The sequence below is a fragment of the Calonectris borealis genome, chromosome 1 (genome assembly GCF_964195595.1).
Source record: "Calonectris borealis chromosome 1, bCalBor7.hap1.2, whole genome shotgun sequence".
Taxonomy (NCBI): domain Eukaryota; kingdom Metazoa; phylum Chordata; class Aves; order Procellariiformes; family Procellariidae; genus Calonectris; species Calonectris borealis.
In genome coordinates, this window is record NC_134312.1 from 150,394,424 (window position 1) to 150,417,572 (window position 23,149).

The following is a 23,149-nucleotide window of genomic DNA, read 5'->3' on the forward strand; positions in this document are numbered from 1 at the left end:
GGGGTCAGTGATGACATTCGTCTTGAAAACCATGCAGTAAGGAGGGAAGTTCTTACACAGCCTTCCTCACAGATGGTGAGACCTGCCAGCAGTTTTACGGCTCGGCAGTGAATGGCTCTGCAGCTGTACGGGCATACCTGCTGGAAGGCTGCCCGAGCGATACAGCCAACACGTGCGTCAAAAAACCCCGGTGCCGCTGGTGGGTTCCTTTGTTTAATCTTCCTCCAGCAAACAAAAAGTGACTTGGCTTCAAAACAATGGGAGGGAGGGAGAAAAATAAGGGGAGAGGGTGCTACTGAAAGATTTAGTTAAAGTCTATTCTTCTCTGGTATTTCTCAGAGTAGGGGTCAATGGTTTAAGTACAACAGGCTTGATTCACTGCCTGGATGAAGCAGATGGGGCAGACTGCCAGGCAGCGGCTTCCAAATAAAAGCTGCGGAGGGCAGCTTTAACTTTTCTCGCAAACCAAAGGGCCATTATAATAGTGAGAAAGTGGGACCTGACCCTACTCAGCCTTCACTTCCATCTGCTCCAGACAATTCTTCGTACAGCAGTTTGGGTCAGAAGGGCCACCTGAACCAGCCCTCTCCTCCTCCGCCAGCGGCCTGGAGATCCAGTACAGGAACTGGCAGATGGTCATCCCGCACAGAGGAGTACAGCGATTGCCTAAGACCATCCAGCCCCCGCGTGTTGTCTTATACTCTCACCTGGAGCCCACATTATACTGCAAGATGAGGTGCTGCACCAGCACCTCGCAAAAGATGCTCTTGCCTAAAAGAGGAGACTGTCTAAGCATGAAACTAGAGACATTCAGTGGGAATATGGACGTTGACAGGGAAACACAAAGAAAGAGTGAGCTGATGTTCAGCATCGTGGTCAGGAGCCAGCTGCCTGATTGCTGTTATGTGTGTTGCAGGCATCATGATGCTTTCAAAGCAGGGAATGAGGTAAGTTTACAGACATCTGCTGGGAGTTCGTCCCAAGAGAAAACTTGAGCGAAAGGGTGAAAGTGCTTATTTGGAAGTGTGGTAAGTGGGCAGTAACTGTGGTTTCATGGGACAATTAGATGCAAGAGTCAAAATAATGGCAGTGCTGATAGGTCAAGTAGGAATAGACAGTGAAGATCCAGGAAAATGGAAACAAGCAGTTTAATCAGTTCCAAGACGGGAACCAGAAGAAAGAAGCAAAAAGATACAGTCAAGCTGCAGTCTAAAAAATTTTTTTTTCAGTAGAAGTCAAAATATATTTCAGTTGCACTCAGCTTTCCATGATTTGCACATGCTTGCACAACTATTATCCAAGACTCCCTTTCCCTTCTCAAACCCTAAGAAATCCCTCAGCGACCTGATGGAGGAGTACCTGGAATTAACACACAAAGACAGCTACTTCTTACTGAAGTTTTTGGCATCAGTGGTCTCTGAGCATCACCGTTAGTCTACAGAGGAGTCTATGTTATGTACCTTTTGTAGATTTTTAGAGATCCTGACATTGAGCTACTAGCACCCATGTTGTTTCCCAAGCTTGAGTTATGAGTGTGCATAGCCATAACAACATGCAGATCTGATGAAAGGGTATTGTACAGATTTCTATCCCATGTATGGAAAAGTGTGAATACATTTTTCCATGTCTCTTTGGGTACATAAATTATTAGACAGATAGACTGACAGACAAATAGATAAAAATAAATCATTCTACATATTGTATGTCCAGAATATTCCACTGTCAGTAAAGTTATCTGTATTCCCATAATAGCATTTATTTTTTTATTCGCTGATTCATAACTTTTTTGGTTCTTTCACACCAACGTCTGCTTGTTTCTCGAGTCTCTGAGCAAGCACAGCATAACTGCCTTTCATATGTCCAACATCTACCGTTGCCTTTGCTTTCATCCATGAAGTTTCCTAGACACCAAAACAAAGCATTCTTGTGCACATGCTCGAGAGCTTTGCTCTCATACATCACAAGCTAGGCAGTTATTTCCCACATAGTTCAGTGCTTTACTAATCCAGAAGAAAACTACACTTGCCCAAGTCCAAAGGGGTTCTAATTTGGGACTCCTTTTTTCCATGGGAGTTATGTATGGACCAGACTATAGATATGCAGCCATAACGTAGCAAAAAGTGCAATCAACATATACAGGGCCAGGAAAAGAGAACAATGATGGAGGAGTCTGATTCTGTGGTCCAGGGACAACAGGGATCCCATGACCGGGTAAAGTTGTCATTTCTGTCTTCTGCCCTGCCCCTGCACCTTATCATCAGTGTGTAATTCTTCAATTATCCCTGGATTGCTGTGATGAAGCCTTGACTATTTTGACTTCAACTGACTTTGAAGAACTGGGTCAGAATGCATGTGTGACAGATAATAAGCCGTAACTATAAAAGCGATAAAAAACGCAGAAGGCGCTAGTTGTGCAATATAGTCCCATTAACATATCGCACCAGAATTCTTAATTTTGGAATTTCCTGAGGCAATTTTAACCATACAGTCTTCACATTACATTAAAAGTCCTCTTTGTATAACACCCAGGGTGGGGTCAGCAAGTGTAGCAGGAACTGAAACGTGGGCTTCTGGGCTTAGTGACTTTAACCTCTGCTGCCTGACCTTAAAGATGCCAGTCAGGAGAGACACAGAGTGCCAGCGTGGGTTACAGGAGCATATTCTTTCCTTGTCTGCTACTCACACCCTTATTTTCACAGCAGAAAAGGAAGAACAACAGGCCTGAAGGAAATTGGATGTAAGTGTTCCTGGACTCAAAATAAAATAATAAGACTTATTTTGAGTATTGAGACACATACGCATACATGGGGGTTGGGAGTGAGGAAAAGAAAAATACTCAGCCTGGGTGTTAAGGAGAGAAAAACAGTGTCTGCTTTGATGGTTAGTATTTGGTGCCCTCTTCTGCACCCATCCATATTTTTAAAGTTCTTTAGAATCAGGAGAAGAGCATCTGTCTGTCGTCCATTTCTACATAGCAGTGCTTTGCTGCTAGGGGCAAGGGGTCATCCTAGCAGATGTCAGCCATCGTGGTGATGGGAAAAGTAGAATCTTGTTTTAGGTGAGAGGAATGAGTTTGTTAATAGAGAATAAAAGGCTGTGAATAGAAATTTTAAAATATTTAACTGAGATTTCATTTATGACATCTAAATTATTATATTAATAAAAGTAGATTGTATTTTGATTATGACTGAATAAGAAACATACCATGTATATAAGGTATATAATCAGTTTAATCTCATGCTGATGCCAGGACAATCTCATCCCAACATTTTATGAAATTACAAATAACATATAGCGCACACAATTCTTCATAGTAATTTAAATGTCACTTTGCTAAATGAACTTGAAGACAGATTTGCACTTCTTGAATGCAGACTCATTCCAATATTAATTTCTATTTTTTCCATTACTGAAAGATAATTTTATGCTAGAATTTCAAATACTTAAATCCAAAAGATTCACTAATTCCGCTCTCAGCTTTTGAGTTTCAGCAGTACCAAATTCAATTGGAAAGCTTGCTAACTACCTTTATCTTTCTACCTTGAACTTCACTTTATCCGCAGATGCACAAAGCATTGCAAACGTCTTCCAGCAGTTCTCTACCAGTCTGTCACAGCCTAGGCAGCTCTTGTTTCCTGCAGGATTATTCATTTATTTTGAAGAGGGATGATATAGAGGTTATCATTGTGCCAGCTCACAGCTCCTCCACTGAGAACCGAAGAGAGCAATATCTAAATCATAGATGTTGTTATGAACATGACAAGCCTCAGGTTCCTGTACAGCAGTCCACCTGAGCCCCTGACCCAGGGCAGGATTGCTCAGAAACATCATCTGAGCATAAGAAGCAGAAGACTGAGGTCTGGTTTTACCCTCCCAGGTATGTCTCTGTTCCTGTTTATTGCTGGTTGACTTCATGAGAAGAAATCCATCTGACATTTTAAGATTTACTTTCTTGGATACATAGGTTTGAGCAGCTGCTGCTAACCTCCCCTACAGTTTTGAAGCCAGTTTGTTTTCAGTCAAGCTAAACCTTAGAGCCAAAACTGTCAAACTTGGGTGACTACATTCCACATAAAGACATGAAAGCAATTGGCCAGATTTTCGAGGGTGAAAAACATTCAGAGTTTGCATCAACTCAGCACCTCCAACACTCAGGCCATACATTTAAGTGAGCAAATATGCATTTAAATTCCCAAACCTCGATTCCTGTTTGGAAAGGCTGGCCAGTATTTTCAATTTCCTTCAATGATGAACTGCCATGCTTTCTAACCTGTCCTGCAAACTGTTACCTTCTTTCCTTTTTTTTAACTTTGGGGGAGGGAAGATGTGTCTTTAATGTAATTACAAAATTTAATACATATGTCAGAGGATAGGTAGAATGGGGTATATCATAGAACGAGGCTCAGGAAAATATGCAGACTGCCACTCTGAGCAGACACCTGACCTCAAAAGCACGCGCAGACACGGTGCACCCAGGCGAGCTCATCCCGAATCTGACACATTATTGTCACTAAGCAGATCTGAGCAATACACGGAGTCTTGCTATACAAGGAGATCTGCATCTTATTGTGCAGGAGTGCAAATCCCAAATGCAGGAGCAGCTCTGCAAAGCTAACTTTAGCTTAAATATTGCCCAAGTTTAACTTGTACGTAGGATCCGAACTTCAGCGTGGTGAAGCCTGTAGCGCTAACTGGCTGGCCCACTGATGGCTGCAGTAGAACAATTGATCTCCCTGTAGCAGGGACATATGTCTGCTCCATGGGAAAACTTCAAGGATATACAGTCCTTCAGTGCCTTCTGCTCATCTAAAGAGGTCAGCCTTTTCTTTTAAACAATCAACTGGGGATGTTTTGTTTAGTTTTGTTTTGCAGCTTACTTCAGTAAAGAAATCCATAGGATACCCATCCACAACTCTTAGTATTACATACAAGCATAGCGTGGACAAAACAAACTCAAGTGTTATTTAACAGTGTGGTTGCTTTCATGCAAACAGAGCTAATACAAACAGAGTAATTCAAGCACGGATAATTCACGTTAACTCTTCACTGAAGACACATCCATCAGTGGCACGCAGGAAGTGATTTTACCCTTGCTTTGTTTTCACTTAGGTTGCTAATTAAGAGAAGTTAATCGAAACAAGTTTGAACTGGATTCAAAGTGTCAGCCTCCGAGATTTTTTTCTATTTTACATAGATCAAATAAAATTAATTGATGTAAACTTTTGGAACTTTTCTAGTGAGGATAAGATCAAGTGCAGAAGCAAACATGAGCACAGACTGCAAAAACAAGATTTCAGAGCTTACTGCACCTCTTTTTGTGATGTCTTATAGTTTTATATCATATGGCCATCTGTAGCTCAGTGGAGCTGGCCATCCAACAAAAGGACCAGTCAGGTCACTGAAATATGGAGTTGCCCTTTGCTTGTATTTGGATAAAATATTGTTCAACATTATTCAGGAATGACATCAAACATTCTACCTCCATACACAAAAAATTGCAGTCTAGACTGAGAGGAGGCTTTCAGACTTGTTTTTTTCTCAGTCCTGCAAATTCATTATTCAATGAAGGCATTTAAAAATACTAAACCAAAGCTGCACTTCAAACTCAAACAAGAATAAAGTACCAGTGGAAAGAGGAAGGACATTTTCCTCCTTTTACTGCCGTTCCTACAGTTTTTGAAGGTGATTAACTGTTGTATGCTCTAATATTAAAAGGATTTTTAAAAGACATTTTATTGGGAGGATTCCTGATTTAAAGAGGTGCTTCAGGAAGTAATCAGCTGTTTTACTATCCTGTTGAGATAGATATTTCTCTGCCACTGTAAGCTCAAGTAATATTCATATCGGTATAAGCAATGTTACGGCATACAGTCTCAGAATAAACTGTGTGGAAAGTGGCTTCTAACATTGCATCATCTACATAGTAAAAATATATGCCATTAATAGAATGTACTTACAAAGACAACAAACAAATATCATGGGTAGGCTCCCTAGGAGAAACAGGCTTTATCACTATGCTATCATCATATTCCTCTAACCTAATATAACAAAAATAACTCTGATGAGTCAGTTAAGAACATGATTTCAGAATAAAAACACTTGGGTCTTCTTTTTCAGTATGACAGTCTATGAACATCGGATCAACTGCCTCAGCCTTTAAACCGCTTTGCCTCTTGTCATGCTGCATCAACCGAAATGAGCAGAGGGACTTGTGCTAGAAGTCTCTTCTTTAAAGAAGAGGAGTCTGGCAGGGGTTGAATTTCAGAGGAGTCTCCCCGAGTTTGGAAAGCATTCCCTGTACCAATTGGTTTATCCAGGCTTTTTTTTTTGTTTGAGTCTGTCCTTACAGATTTCAGAAGCTAGTTTTTCTACCAGGCTCTGAAAAAGCCCTTTTTAAATTCTAAACATTACCTAACACATCTAGAAGCTAAAAACTCCAGCAATGTCCTCAGTCCAAAGGTCATGAGGAAACCACTCTGACTGCTACCTAACCTGGCCCACCACGGATCAAAACACCATTGATTCCTGACGAGAAACAGCTTAATTCATCTCATTCTAAATCTATAGTATTCTACTTAAATATACTGACAGAAGGATTAAGCCCAAGAGCCCAAATGTCTAGTAGATATATCCTGAGAAAATAACTCAGACCTCGTCTGAACAGGGTGAGCTCTGGAAGCGTGTGCTGCCACCCAGCTCCTCATGGACCAGGGCAAATGTCACCTCACCTAGCATTAACCACCGCTGCACCTCAAGGGGGACAGTCATGCCCTTCTAATCCCAGGACGCCCAGCCTGCAGTGTGAGGAGAACATCTCCCAGCAGAGGCAACACCTGTGCAAAGGGACCTCAGTGTCATCATGAAAGGGAATCTTAAAGTCAGTAGAGGTTTTCTCCTAAATATGCCTGAAGCCAGGGCATAAAAGAGCACACTCCTCGGCCTATGTCTACTTCAGCAGAGGGCAGCAGAGATGCAGGCAGAAGGCAAGGAAGGTCTGGAGTGGGACGGAGAAGAAAGGAAAGAAGAGTGCCTGAGGGAACTACAGAAGGAAGCCCTGCTCTCTGCCATGCAGACCACAGGACCGCACTTGTTGGGTTTGGTTCTGCCAGTACTCATGCTCTAGCAGAGCAGTGGATTTAAACCTCTGCTGCACCTTGGGGCTGAAGCAATGTCAGGTTATGCCATGGTACCTTGCAACATTGCATGCAGTCCTGACAGAAGGGTTCACCCGAGACCTGCTACGCCATTCTGGAAGCTGCTACTGGCTTCAGTGATGCAAGTGATTCTTGGGACACTGTTACTGAGCCAGTCCCTACGAATGAATAAATTAAACAGAGTCAGGGAAAGTTCCTGGGCAGGGGACGTCCATCAGCTATACTGTAAAATTACACTGTTAGAATAGTTCCTGTCATAGCTTTGGTCTGTGCCAAGTAGGACTTTGCCAAGCATCGTTCAAGAATTAGTAGAGCCCTGGCACTACTTCCAGCAGGTGGTTTGGATGTGGCTGCCCTTTGCTGAAGGGTAAGAGCTTTATTAATATAGTTGCAAGCCACTTCATGACAGTTGGCCTCAGTGCTAGAACAGGGCCCCAGGATGCTTCGCCTATCACCAAACGTAGCCTAAGTGCCTGCCAACTGAAGACAAACTCGGCCTCTGCAGAAATTCAGGACCAGATGTGAGATGTAGTTCCCCAAAGGTCTGGAGACACTGGTGGATGATGAGCCAGACCACTTCCCTTGCCCTCAGAACTCCAGGGCACTCTCTGACATGCCTCTGGAGAGCAATACCTCGTCCACATGTGCTGCTGTTAGCCTGGGCTACATTGTTGATGAAGTGAGGTAAGTATTGCTTTTGGTGGCTACCAGAAATGGAAATGGAAGCACCACGGAGCATGGGATTGCTGCTGTTACAGGCAATATGAAAATGAAAAAGATTATACATCTTCCCACTTAGGTGTTCATTTCCATAGTTGTAATTTTCAGATGAGAGCGTATGTCCTGCTGCAGTCTTAATTTCCAGTAAACACAGATGTGGTTGCTCGTAAACATACACTGTGGCCCATAGAAAGTACAAATCATGTGCCTTACCACTATGCAATAAACCTCCTGGATTCCTTTTATTTAATTAATCAATGCACAGGGAGATTTTTATTTTAACATCAAATCACTCCTTAACTATTAGAGCTCACTCCCTGGAGAGAAATATCCCCAATTATAATAATTATAATATAGTTCAGCTTCTGCAAATTTTATATTATGCATTTAACTTTTGGCATCATAAAATGTGAAGTGCAAAGTACACATGATGTGCCTTCCTGCACAACTTAACAGTAGCATTACCTACTTCCTAGCTTTGCACACTTTTTGTACTTCTGACATGGAATTACACAAACACTAGCCATTCTTCTCTGTTACCAAAGTAAGAGAAAGCATTTGTTTGCTTCAAAAACACTTGCTATAAACCATTCCTCCATTATGGTAACCATTCATAAACTGTATACTCAATTTTTAGAAAAATTCCCAATGAAATTCCTGAAATCATCGTAACAGGTTAGTTTGTGAACTCTTCTTTCAGGGCTGACATATATAAAAACTTCTCAAACAAAAGTCTTCTGTCTATAGATACATCCATTCAACTTGTCTGACTTTCTTCTCACTTATTTTTAAGAGGTAGGAGCTATCTCTGTTACAATGGCACTAACATATCAGGACTATCCCAGCAATGATAACGTATTAGATGCTTTCCAAGAAAGAATGGTTTCTCTGCAGCTTTTAAGTGGTAGCCTGCTTAGCAAATGAGTTATTCAAGAAATTAATTTTCTGAATATACTTATTCTTCTGGATTTTCTTCATAAGTTTTTCTAGGTATTTCTTTGAGGAAAGATCAGAATAGATCATTGTTGGAAATTTAAAGATAATCTTGCCACTTGAAACACTGGATTGCATTTTTTAATTAAATATAATTAATCTGTATTTGGTACTTTTGGTATTAGATGCTTTGAAGCTCTGCTTAAGCAACCCAAGGATGTATTTAAGAAATTGTTTCTGTGCATTTATGAACAAGAGCTTTTATTCTCAGTCGTGTTTATTTAGGTGTTTTAGACACACACTATAACTTCCTTTCTGCCATATGCTTCTGTCCCACCATCATCTGTTTGTTTTTGCTCCTAAATGTATATCTGGAATTGTCACTTAAGAGAAAGCCTATTTTGTCAACGTCCTTCTCTGTTCTACTTCATTCAGATTTGTTTCTTTTATTTCTATATCTTCACCTTTATTTCTTTAAATATCGACTTAGAAATTCTTTAAATCTTAACTAAGAAAAAAGACATCTTTATTGGTTTGTGTTAGAATTACTCATAATGTACTGTATATGCCATTGGAATAAAAGAAATTTAAAAAACAGATTTTGATCGAAATCAACAAAATCTACCATAAATAGGGTCATAACAGCTTGTTAGCAGAGAGTGAGAATATTGCTGTAGCACAAAGGTGTCTAGATTTTTCCAAAGATAAGTACAACAATGATATAGTGGTATTAAAAGGAAGAATCTTCAGACATGGAATATGGAGGAAGGTTCAAGAATGGAGCTACCCAAAATATTATCATATTCCAACAGTAATGTTTTTACAGATTAAAATCATAAGTTTAACTGGCAGTCTAAGGAGAAGTTATTTAGAGAAGATGAACCATCTTATAAAATTGGTTTTGATTCTTTGAAAATATTTGGCTTCCATCAGCTACAAAATATAAAACAAGTGCAGAATAGGTACAAAAGACAGAATATTAATTACTCTCTTTATTCTTGTCTTTGATTTATGGATATGATCTTATTTGTGTTAGCATAAACTAACGCTATATATACTGTTGTAAACAGCATATTTTTAAGTAGAAAGAAAGAACTTCCCTGCCCACTCCCTTCTACGGCTTCTCTTTTGGGTCAGCTTGTTCAGACATCTTTAGTAGGGTTCAAAGAGGCTGCAAGTTGCATATATGTAACTTCAAAGTGTAAAACAACTATTTATTGGCCAGCAGCCACAAAAGGTAGCCAGGACTTAACATTAGGCGTTAGTGTGCTCGCCACCCTGACAAGGCACCTGACGATTCTCTGCTGGCCAGGCAGGCATCAGTCATAGGGGGAACGGCTGACCTCCAGGGCTCCTGAGGATGGTCCCTCAGCGTGGCAGAACTGCCATCCTCCATTGCAAGCTGAAAGTCCCTGGCCTGAAGAAATTCCATTAATTGATTCTGGAAATGCTTAGGACTCGGTTTTGAAATCCCTTCTTGGGGTGAATGGCCATTAATGGTAACAGCTTTGTTCACCAGGTAAAAAGTTCTTTAAACGAATAAGGCAGCAGAATCTTAGCCTTGGCTCAGTGCTAAACAGCATTTCAAGAGAACAGAACCCCCCCATTTTTGCAAATATATTCAATTACTCTCTGCCTTCATTGATGGCATCTGTTTTTCCCAAAGGAGATAACTGTTCTTCAGTTTCTGTTCGCAATTCACTCTTCAGGTTCAAAAAATGCAGTGCTATTTATGTTTGATTTTGTTATAATCTTCCACTCAATTTTGTTATAATCTTCCACTTTACATTTCCATTAATTTGTCTCATTGACCTTAAACTTGACTTCAGAAGATTCCTAAATTTTACATTCGTCTGAATACCACATTCCCTACCAGTAACTACAGTGCAATTACTCAGTGATGGTGACAAGATGTGCTATCTATTCTAACAGCTAAAACACATATATTACTAACATCTAGAATTAAACCCTAACTGAGACATTTACCGAATATTGCAAAGAAGGTTTGAGAATCCATGAAGGTCCTCTAATATTTGAAAAGAGAAGACTCACTCAGATACGTTGATTCATTTTGCCAGATTTGTTCTACTACTGGAGTGAAGAGCAAAATTTCCAGCATGAAGATGAGAAGACGAAAATTTGCTTTCTCTTACAAATTCCAAATAATTCCAATTTTGTACACCAAATATTTGCATTAATGTGAGAAAAAATCTGAAAATCAATGTGTGTTTGTGAACATTCTCAAAATAATTTGAAGGTGCTTGACTATCATATGCTGGCAGAGTGTAAAAGCCTATTTCAATAAACCTAAATAAACAAGTTAACGTAACAATTAAACTACGTATCATTTGCAGAAAATTTAAAACAGAAAAAGGCAAAACAATTTTGTTTCCCCAAGCCTGGTCCTCATTGCAAGGCCAACTGTTTGCAGGCTCCAATAAGGTGTTTAAAAATTGAACTGAGCATTGTCCTGAGTGTACTTTACCAAATAATTCCTCATTTAATTTCATGTTCTTCAGTGTATTATCCATTGGATGAAATGGTACTGGGACAAACACCTCACCAGAAAGGTTTCTTATTTATCAGTGAAGTACACATCTGTATTTCTTAAAACACTCTATCAGCTTGAGTAAGAGATGTCATTATCAGGTCAAGATGAAGGAATAGCCTGACAAGATAGGGAAAATGCCCATATCAAGACAAGAATAATAGCCCTATCAAGAAAAGTGGTGGGAAAAGGATAGTTCTAGGCATGTAAGGAATATCTCTGCCAGCTATATCTCTCAATCTTTTGCTTACTCAGATGTCAAGAGAAAGAACTTCTAATACAGGAACAATAACCAAATGCCTAACCATGAAAGAACTCTTTGAATACTATTCACAGGAGTAAAGTTACTCATTTGTTTGAGCATTTTCAGAATCAGACTTTTTACGACAAATGCATCAAAAAGCAACATTTTTCCCCCGAAGAGCGACAACAGTTGCAGTTTGTTAGGAAAGCACTTTTAAGAACCAAAGTAACCTTTCTTAATTGTTCTATTGTTTAGTCCTCACACAAGCAATGGCATTTGCTTGTAGTTGGATGGAAGTCCTGCTCTTAACGGTTGCTGGTCCCAGAACTGCTAAACACATGGTCATCTTTTGTTCTCCCATTTTAGCAGAATGAAAATGCAAGGAAAACGAGCGTATAAAAGCCATCTAGACAGGATCTGATCCAGCAGCCACAAAATCAGTGTCATACCTTCAGCAGATTCAGGCAAATCAGATCAGTAAGGTCAAGCCTGTACAGGCAGGGTCAGTAAGGTATGGAGCTGTCCCTGATGTATGTGAAAGAGCGAAATACCAAATGATGTAATCCATTGCGGACAAGTAAGTTAGATTTGCCTTCAAGATCTGGTTCAGTGCTAGATTTCTTGGAATGCAGAGGAAAGAGTGCTGATAGGAGAGTCACACAGAAATACAGAAGAGAGACAAAGAGAAAAAATGTCTATCCTATTGATCCCACAAAAGAGTTATACGTAGTGGACTCCTCTCCCCTTTTATTTTGTGTTTGAAACTGTAGTTTTTTATTTTGAATAGTAACACATTTTCCCTGACAACTCCACTCTAAAAAAGATTTTTTTTTAAAAAAAGGTATGTTTCTTTCCATATTTGCTCAGAATCTCTAGATTCCAACAGAAACTCTTAATGAAACTCCTGATTCTCTTTTTTTAATGTATCCAGAAGAGTGGAAAACTAGCAATCACGTCCCAAGGGACAGTGAAGTCCTCTCCCAAGAGACATTTAGCAAGCTTTTTCATTTTGCTTTGCTTTTATTTAAGTAAACTGAAATAATTTAATGTGATCTGTTTTAATCATATTGTATATCTAAGTACAGATTGACCTTTCCATGTAACTTTATAAATGACTGAGAAGGCTTGGCCAAAGAGACAAAATGTCTGGCATCCTTTAAAATAAGCTGGAGCCTACTTACCTCCACAAGGTTTAGGATAATTTGCTGCCAGCCAACCATGTTCGGCTGGATCGTGGCAGCACATTATAAATGACACATGACTTGTGTCATCAGTAAGTAAGTAAATCAGTCAGTTTGTGACTATACTCACAGAAGTTGGAGATTCCGTCTCTCTTTCCCCCTAAAACCTGCAAATTCTCTTTCCCGTGTTTCACCTCCCATTTTGAAACAGAGCTACCATAATCTGAGAAATACAGTTGCTTGCTGCAGATGTTCAGATTTAGGCTGACATGCAGTATTGGATTCTCACACGTAAGGAGGTGATGATTCAGGCAGTTTCTACAGATACTTATAATAATCTTAATTATGCATGCTATTTCATGAGTTAGCTCCAGACTGCATCATTTGCCCTCTTAAGTGGTTTCTTTGATGGTTGAAGATGGCAAGAGGTGTCAAAAACAGAGACTGCCTTTCTACCAGCAGGTCGGATGGTTGAGAAGAGAAAGCATTCAATAGCGCTTCCTACCCTTCTCCTCATGATTATTTCCTATAGTTGGAACTTGGCCCAAAGTGGTCAACGACTGACAGGTTCTCAAGGCTAACATAAACCACCTGGAGGCAAAACTATTATCCAGGTGCCAGCCTAGCTCTCGGGGAGCAGTGTACTACTTCTGCATTCAAGTTAGCTTTTGCACAGATGTTCGAATGCTAAAGAAGCTTCTCGTGCTTACCTCTCCCTCCAAACTTACCCACACAGGATTTTTGTGGACTAAGCTCTTCTTTTTGTGCAGCAGAATGACAGGAAGGGATCTGTTCCAGGTGTTGTGCTGAGTGGCTCTTCAGGTACTGGCACCCACAGGGTAGACCGTAGGTAGTGCCTCGTTGCTGCAATATGAGAGAAGCCAAAAAGAACGATCAGTTCTTTTCTCAGAACATCTGGGGAAGACATCTGTATTATATTAGATACTTGGTTTTGCTGGACACTTTATAGCCTTAACATCCTAACATAAAGTACCTAAAAATTATAGCAGGTACAAAACCATTACTTATTCTCTTAGTCGTCTTAGCATAAAGGAAAGCGAATGCTCCCAAAGTATTTTAAATAGATTCAAAACAGGCACATGAATAGCTTGTTTCTGTAAAGAGTTCTACAGCAGAAAACTGCAGATTATTTTCTTTATTATTTGAATATAATGGTCAGAAAGTAACAGCAGTACTTGGTGGTTTTTTTTCTTAATCCAGATCCAATTTGTCATTCTCTTTCCTTGTTATTTCTGTGAAAGATGCATCGTATGTATTTCTTCAGACTTTCTGTGGAAGCCCTGATGACTCAGAAGCTTCTGCTGCTACGGCCATTTTAAAACCTGAAATCTTTAAGTCATACTTTCTTGTGCTTCGTTACTTCAGAGACTGGTCCAAAGCCTGTTAAAATAAATTTTCAGCTCTGAATTGGCCGGTATTTTGGTCATCATTTTCATTTTCAGAGGAGAAGAAATTTAATTCTAAATAACCACTTTGTCCTCTGTAGAGCATCTCCAAGAAGCATGGAAAAGTGTTAGGTGGTAGATCTGCCATTTCCCGAGCTCCAAAGACACCGAGAGGACTACTTTTATTCTGTAACTTTTCAGCTCCCATCCAGCTTTCAGCAGGTGAATGCAGTCAGGTGAATGCAGTCTCCTGCCAGATTAGTTTGTGGCCAAGGTGACCACGTCCTCAACAACCTCGTCTCCTTGGCGGGAGTAACTTAGGGTCCAGGACCACAGCACTCTATGGGATAGTGCTTGGTCATTGACCGTCATGTGCCCTGCATGAATTTTAATCCAGCAGGAAAGACGTGAGGCCACAGGAAGGCGCATCCCAGCCTTAAAACCAAAACGGAGCTTGCAGTCTGACGAAGATGCAGATGGAGTTCACAACCTCCAACAGCATCGATAAACTGTACATTGGCAAATCCCTCGCGTTGGCCCAGGAGGGCAGGCTCTGAGATGTATTTTCTAGTTATCTGGTGAGGTACACAGGACTTACAGTGCCTACCCTCTATCTATAAATGAATCTTGGGAAGCACATACCATTTGAAAAACTACTGTTTCCTTCTATTTATTCTGAATATATGTATGTCTCCAGTACTTACAAAAATCAATAATGAAAAGTTTATAAATCTGAACAGGTTCAGTAATGGGAATAGCAATAAATTTCCTTCTGTGTGATGATGAGATAAAACTACTACTGCTCTTTGTCTACGGATGGGGGAGATTATTTGTATTTCTATTTTGGGCTGTTCCAAGCAGCTCCGCTGTACAGGGAAGGTGGCTCTAATCAGCGCTGATGTGACTCAATCAAGTTCACTTCGTCTCTAGGCCAGTCCTTAGGCCTCTTTTATTTAGCAGTATAGGCACAGCTTCTGGATCTAATGTCAGCTCTGACTCAAAGTTGCTGCTAGGATCAGTAATGACATTAGTCTAATTATACAGAGACAAAAAATTCTGATGCAAACCCTAGTCTAGAGAACAGCTCCAAATGATTCTATTATTGAAATACTGAATCAGCAATAGCAACAGTGATAAACATATGGAGTCAAAGCGTATGGTAGACAAATGACAAAGACACATTACATAGTCTAAAAGCACTTGCCAACTAAAAATAGGCCCAGACACTGCATTTGGATCTCTTTGGGCTGACTCTGGCATCCATGTGGAATAAAACTATCTTCAGATGCCTCCAAATTATATCCATACAAGTTCTCTTTCTTTTTGAGAACTGTTTGTAATTTCAATGGGGACTACTCAAGCACATAAATTATGGCAGAGCTGGAACATAATACTGCAGAGAAGAATGCTCCCCAAAATGCCTTGCAGTGCTCAGCGATACTCATAAGCTGTGGAAAAAAAAACCAACCCAACCAACAACCCTTGAACTGTGAAGAAAAGACGAAACAGATGCGGGGCTGTGATCCAAAGTGTGGTGAAGATTTGGGTAACACCTTCTTTCACGGAGAAGGAAAGCTGTAGGAAGGAACAAAACAGGGGGCACTGCTTTACAAGCAAAGACCTCTGGCCATTTTTGATTCACCTTTACTGATTCTGTGCTAAATCCAAACCACTTTCACTATAAAATGAAATATGATCCCTCTGTATTTGGTGTTGTCATGTAAATTTGTTTTATTTTTATATTTGACAAATACTGTTGGAATAATGATTCTTGAAATCTCTCTCACAACAGACTTGATTGACAGCCCCCTAAGTGCTGTGCCTTTTATAGCGTAATATAATTGACAACCCTTAGGTAGCTAGCGTATGCAGGCTACGAAATGGAGTGTGCTTGCTCCACATTTGAAGAAAAGTAGGTGCAATGAAATAGTTGTTCTTATTATTAGCTTTTTAAAATAAAATTTATGTGTTTGCATTTAAGAAAGCGTGAGTTCTGGATATATCAGCCTCAAGCCTTTCAATAGTGATGAAAAAGATCAATGCAAAACAATTTCTATGTCAAAAAGCACACACATGCCATAAAATACCTAGAAATTACTTAACTGGAACAGAGTTAAAATACTGCTGAATTCTCTGTATTTTTAACACGCATTTTATTTTTTTCAAACACGCACTGATCAGCTTCTGAAACACAAAGCTTTCTGCCAAGCCACCCTTCTCCAGTGCTCTCCCTAGCCAAAACCTCAAGTTTTTTGTTGAACACTGGACCTGGGGGTTCCTAAACTTCCCTGGGTCTAAAGAGAATCCAGAAAGTGCCCCTGGTTAGGCTCTGAGGAATATTCTCGGCATGCGGATGCTCTGTCTAGGATCCTCAGACTCTGCCACCCAAACGCTCAGTCCCTGGACGAGCACTGGTGATTGCTGTCCCTTTTGGCGTAGGTGCCCCACAACTTCAGCCAAAATACTTACAGCTTAAGGAAGAAAGGCACAAGGGAAAGAGAACAGAAAATAGTTTATAAGAAGAGTAACTTTAGTTCAGAATTGAAAAACAAATCTACTCTTTCATTTCTGTTTAGGGAAAACCCTAAAAAACTTAGGCATCTCTTCAGAAGTGGATTTAGATTATGGCATCCTGAGACGTTTTAACTCTCCTATAACTATTTGCTTTGTCTTCCGATTCATGGAGTCCCACCCTCTCTGCTGCAGGTTAGCTTGTTCTGTTGCATGGCAGCAGACCCTGCTACATGCCCCATGAAGTCCTGCCCTCTTCTCCTGCATAAGTTTCTTGTATGCCTAAGCCTAAGATACCACCTTCAGCTCATTGCAGGTCAGGAGACTTTACCAGGGAAGTATCTCTGTATATTTGCCCTGTCTTTCTACTCTTCCATAAGCATCTACCATTGGCCACTGCTAGAGTGAAGCCATCAGGCTCAACGGACCTTTGGTCTGACCCAGTACTGCCATCCTTGCCATCTTTTTGTCTGCATCTGTGAGGCAGTGAGCTGGAGATCCATACATCTCCATCACTGCCACTGGGATACCTGTTCGCCAAGCAACTGGTTTTCACACTATCCATACTAGTAACTTGAAGTCATGCTATCTACAGATCCCATCTCTGATTACAAAAGGACACCCCAAATCTCACTGCAGGACTGTCTGCATGGAGGCTGGTTACGTAAGCAATCAGCAAATTTGGACTGAAGCTCAGCCGTAGGTTTGTGCTCAAGAATTTGCATATACTACAGATGTGCCCCTCAGGCTGTCCCCTGACCCATGTACGTGGCAGGCTCAGCCTGGTTTCCTTATTTTGCATTCAGTGATTTTTCATTTCAGAAACATCAAGCCCCACACAGAAGCACCAATTTTCTTAATGTCAGGCTGTCCCTGAAAGACAGCGCTCCAAAGCTTTTATCATCCCAAATTATACGCTTACCCTCATTACCTAGTCTCAAAACAAAAGCAGGCAACAGTCCCCAGTTCTGTGATTGCATAAAGCATGATTAGCAAGTTACATGAATATATGGGTAATCAGGTTCAAGATCTGAACAAGTTCACAGAGTTGAACACTGTCCTTAGAAAGGACATTCCTGCCACACAAGAGACTAAAGATCCGCAGAGGGCTTAGCGAAGCATCAGGGTAGTTTGCATGGATTAGGTAAGCATCTACAGTCTGTCAACTATATGTAGAGATAGAAAGAGAAGCCCTTTGGAGTTAATCTTGGGATAAGTACATTAAGCATGGTTTTCTTGCATTTCCCTCCACCTCTGTCCTAATAAACTTTTGACAGAGGGATGGGGATGCAGGGGATTGGGCATGTAAATAACTTCCGCTCATTTTTATCTTACCTTGGCTTTTGCTAAAAACTGATTTTCAACTGGCAAACTTGGACTCCTGCCATTTGAGCAGAAGTGGCAATCCTTCCGCTAGAAGGAATCCTTCTGGGACACATTAGCCGTGCCCACCACGGAAGTACATTGTCTTCAAAGCATCCCAAGTAATAACTACAGGCTCTCGCAGTTAACTATATGATCAGTCTAGAAACCAGCCACCCAGACATCTCTGTAGTAGTGTCTTCCAGAGACAAGCAAGCCCAGATAAACTCCTTGGCAGCAGCAGGATGGTTGGGAAATATACCTGAAAACTGTGCAAAAATCTTCCACCTTGAAGTGGCAGCCATTAATTTCTAAGGGCTGACCGTTCTAAATATCCAAGAGAGACACAACATGGCCTTGTCATTAAATGCTGGACTCCACACATACCAAGTCTCTATTCAGCAATTTGTGAGAACAGTTTGTAACCTCAGACTGAAACCATGGACTGTATGGACTCTCATGTCATTGAAAACATGCTCCAGACTGAAAAAGCATTTGCGTCTTTTTCACAGCGGGTATAGGAGCCAATAGACTTAGGGAGCTGGACTTACATCAGTAAGTTTCCAAGTACAAGTGGCCGATATTGTATAGATGGCCCTGTTCCTCGAATTTAATTGACAATTAATTATACTTGAGGAATTAAAACTGTTCACTCCAGTGGCGCTTTGTTTCTGTAGAGCTGACAGGAGCGCGGGATAACATTTGCTCAGCGCGGTGAGGACCGATGAGCTCCTCCGCCGCTGAACAAAGCCAAGCCACGGGGTGACAGATGGCAGATGAGATTCACCACGGGCTTTGAAGAGGCCATACCATCTCCAGCTTTCTCTACCCCTTCAGCTCTGCTGGCTGCTCCTGGAGGTGGGTCAGTGGGACTGTGACCCTAACCCAACCCTCTTTTTTTTCTCTTTTGGAGAAACAGCTGCTAACCAAATACCATCCCTACAGACCCTGTGAATGAAAGTGCGGCTGCAGTTCCCATGCTTGGCCAGGTGTGCACAGGAGAAAGACACTCCACTACTCCCCTTCGGTGCAGCATTCATAGCATTCACTTGCACGTATCTGAGCCAATAAAAGTACTGAGGGTTTCATTTTCACGGTTGGTAACCGCAAGAATAAACGCACCTTTCCAGGTGGCTTCTCCTTGACCTCCCTGTATGGGTGACTTCCCTTGGCCACTGCCAGTTTTCTTATACCCCCTTTTTTATCTCAGGGAGGAAATCATATTTACGTCTGCATGAGGGGAAGCAAGAGCCACCCGTGAAAAAAGTGAAAAGAAAAACAAACCTGGAAAAGCAGAGATTCACTTCCAGAATTTCCTCTCAAATAATAACTGCTACTAAAGAGAAGGTCCCAATAAGTCTAAAGTAGACGGGTTTTTTTAATTCAATTTTTAATTTATTTCCACTTCTCCTGTGGTATAAAACACTACTGCCAAAATCCAATCACCTCTAAGGGTATATACTGTGTAACTTGGGGAAACGATGAACACTTCTCAAGCCCTGAACGTTCAGCATCCAGATTAACATCACCTTGGGAAGTGACAGTATTGATAGCAACCTCCCCTCAGCAAGAGACAACTGCTGCATCTCTAAAAAACGGCATTTTTTCCATGGAAAAAACCACAGTGCTAGGGTGAAATATGCTTTTTGCTACAACTCTCCAGAGCAGCGGTGACCACACATGCTGCAATTTCCAACACTACCTGCTTAAACAGGGGTCTTGATTTGAGCCTTTTCCTTCAGAGGTCAGGTTCACCGGAGCAGAACCCACCTCGGGTGACGGGCACGCGCCTCGGGCCTGCTGCTGACCTGCTCCCCCGTGCGACCATGACGCAAGTTATGACCCATCATTTTAAGGATCAGTCTGGATTTTAATAACGCTGATGTGTTTTATCTTTCAAATACATTTAGACAACCCGCCCGCGGCCCGCTCACGCCTCCGAAACACCCCCGCCGCGCCCGCCCCACTGCGCCAGCACCGCACCGACCCCGGCCGGGGGGCCGGGCGCGACGGGCAGCGCACTCCACCGCAGCTGACAGCGCGCAGGCGCGGCTCCGGCTCCGCCCCTCTAGCCCCGCCCGCCAATCGGTGGCGCCGTGCCGTGCGGTGCCGTGCTGTGCCCTCCCCCGGCGGCCGGGGCGGGGTGCCGCGGCCATGGCGGCGGCCGTTGGGCGCGTGCTGCGGCTGGGTGGCCGTTGGAGCGCGGCGGCGCCGGGCGGGCCGCGCGCCCAGGTGAGAGCCGGGTCCGGGCCCTTTCCCCGGCGCCCCCCGTTCGGAGACCGCCTGCTTCGGGCTCTGCTTGGGGGCGGGGGGGGCTCCGTGCGGTGGCAGGAGGCGAGCACGAAGGTGGTGGAGGGTGGGCTCGCGTCCCCGGCGCGGCTGCGGAGGGGGCGAGGCGGAGGGGGGGGTGTCCCTCCCGGGTGACACCGCGGTCGTTGCGGAGGCCCTGGTTGGGCCGGGGTGCGGGGCTGTCCCTGCCCCTGCGCGGCCCGGCCGGCGGGCCTGCGGCCTACGGGGCGCCGGCGGTGCGTGCGCGGGGCTGGCGCCGAGAGGAGGTAGCGTTGGGGCGGGGAGTGGGAGGGCCGGCGCCGCGTTCAAGTCAGCCCTTCAGTGAGCTGAGTTTATTTCTCTTAATGTAAAGCAAAAGCGTATTTAAGCCCTGATTTATTATATCTATCACTAGAATTAACAGAGCCGTTGCATAGACCAAAGCCATACACAGAAGTGAAGTACTTTAAGATTCATGAATAAGTGGTAGTTTTTTAGGTTGATCATCTTGAATTGTGTTTGGTCAGCAGGTGAGAAGATAATGAAGTGTCCCAGTTCCTGCAATGGAGAGAGAAACGTGCTCCACAAGTGCGGTGACTTCTGATTAAACAGAACTACCCGCTTGTTTTGAGAGATAGTGGTGTTCAGCAGATTGCCGTTTAATTAAAAAGCTTAGCTGCTGTCAGTGTTGAGGTCAGCCACTGTATTTGTGCAGTGGTACTTGATACACCTGTATATATATTTAATTAGTGACTAGCAAATGGATAAAAAGGCATGCTGGTAACACTTTCAAATTATAAAGTAATTTAGGCTAATAAGGGCTGAAGAACTGTTGGGTGACTGAACTAAACCAAACCATGGGGTAACAGAAGAGAAGATGCAGTAAGGAAATGAAAGGTAATACTGGAAGGAGCAATTTGAACTGTTTATATTGGTTACTTCTAGATTAGCTTTACCCATTAGGGATAAAGACCTGGTGCCCCTGTGAGTAGTTGTTTATGCAGCAGTCAGAAATACACACGCTGAAGTTGTGCAAGGAATGAGAAAGAGAATAAGGCTGAAAGTATTCTAACACTTGATTTCGTTCTCAGTTGGAATATTTTGTGTTGCTTTGGTTATCCTATATCAAAGGTATGATTATAACAGTAACTTAGTTTTCCTGGCCAGGCACCTGCTTGAGTTTGAGCTGAAAACGGTTTGTGTTGTAGTGGGGAAATAATCTCGAAGGAGAGAGAGTCACTGTAGAAGGTAGGACTGGAAGGGGCCTTGAGAGATCATTTGTCTACTCCTTTTGCCCCCAGAGATGGGATCAGTACCTAAGCTTATAGCTATATGCAAATCATCTAACTGTGAACCAAAGGATATTAAGGGAACTAATGGGAGGCAGGGCCTTAAGAGACTTAAGGAACTTAAGAGACTCTTCTTTCCATTAGGTGTAGTTAACCTGTGGAACTGTTTGATGGGGATGTTCAGGATACTAAGCATTTATGTGAATACAAAAAGCAGCTTAAGAAACTCGGAAGAAAATTCCACTGAGGACGGTTAAAAACAAGATGTCAGCATGTCTTTGAACCACAGATTGCTGGAAACTGGGGAAGTGTCCTGGAAAAATTATCGCTACTTGTTTGTCCTCTCCTTGTGCCTCTGATACCGGCTGCTGTTGAGGACAGAGTAATAAGTTGATGTACCCTTGTTCTGACCTGCTATAACCATTTCTTACACCAAGCACTTACCTGGCCTTACTGTTAGGGAACTCTTTTATGATGTCTGTCCTAAAAATCCCTTGCTGGAGTTTAGTTCATTACTTCTTGTCTATCTCAGTGCGGGAAACAGTTTAATTTCTTGACGTTTTTTGTATTTGAAAGTGTCTCGAATTGGGAGAGGAAATGGGAGAGAAACTTTGTAATTCCAGTTCCCTTAGCTTTGGCTGAACAACGGGTTTAGTTTTCTATTCTTCTAATAAGCAAAACGCAGAGATTTAGCACAATTTGTAAAGAAAAAAAATGATCTAGCTTAGTTACTGTCAGTCACTTCTGATGTGATTGAATAGCTGTTCTCAACAGAAGACTTCAGAGTACCGTACGTGCTCTTTAATTTGATTGGGTTGGGTACCTTATCTAAATCACTGTGGATGATACATGTACTGATACCAGAAAGAGATGATAGCACTTTGGTGATGGTCTGTCAGAACTACATGCCTGGAAGGGAGTAGCTTTTTCTGCAGTTGTTAACTAAGCTAGAGTTGAAGAGCCTGTTAGTATTTGATAACTTGTGCCTCAAACCAACCGGATCTAAATTCTGTTCCCTGTTATGCACATCTGACACTTGCCCTGTATCTATACATTTAGAGCTATCTTTTATTTCCGTAGTATACAGTATAAGCAAAACTTAATACGTAGATTTGGTCAAATATGCACAGAAAGTAGATTTTCTGGGTGGGAGGAGATGCAGTTTTACAGTTACCTGTCAAGAGACTTCATTCTGAGAAAAAGTTTCTTCTGATGAAATACTTTGTGAAATCAGGTATAAAAAGTAATATAAAATCACTTATGCATATTTGCTGACACCTTGTGATATTTTCTGATGTGTTTTACAAAATGCTTCTTAAAATATGAATCTGATACTGTTTCACCTAATTAGTTTGTAGGCCGACTGAAATCTAAGATTATGTAAATATTGTTTAAGTAAATCAATTAAAACACATTTTTGTAAAACAGCACACTAGAAAGCCAAAACTTGCCTACTGAACAAAAAGTAATTCTTTAGAAACTCGGGATGGGTCTGACCATTTACATTCTGTATGATTGCTACATAATATAAGT

General features: G+C 41.8%; 1 protein-coding gene across 5 annotated transcripts in view; it reads left to right on the plus strand.

Annotated features, from left to right (window-relative positions):
* The first annotated feature begins 20,145 nt into the window (after nucleotides 1-20,145).
* The window catches only part of MRPS9 (mitochondrial ribosomal protein S9), a 35,147-nt gene continuing 32,143 nt past the window's right edge, over nucleotides 20,146-23,149 (plus strand). The window contains exon 1 of one of the 5 annotated variants that reach the window (XM_075136110.1): nucleotides 20,146-20,291. In XM_075136110.1, the coding sequence (XP_074992211.1) occupies nucleotides 20,214-20,291 (78 nt within the window). In that variant the 5' untranslated portion in view covers nucleotides 20,146-20,213. Of the gene's footprint in view, nucleotides 20,292-21,204; nucleotides 21,225-23,149 lie in introns of those variants that run through there. The other 4 variants (XR_012670777.1, XR_012670781.1, XM_075136102.1 and 1 more) reach the window with 4 other exon arrangements.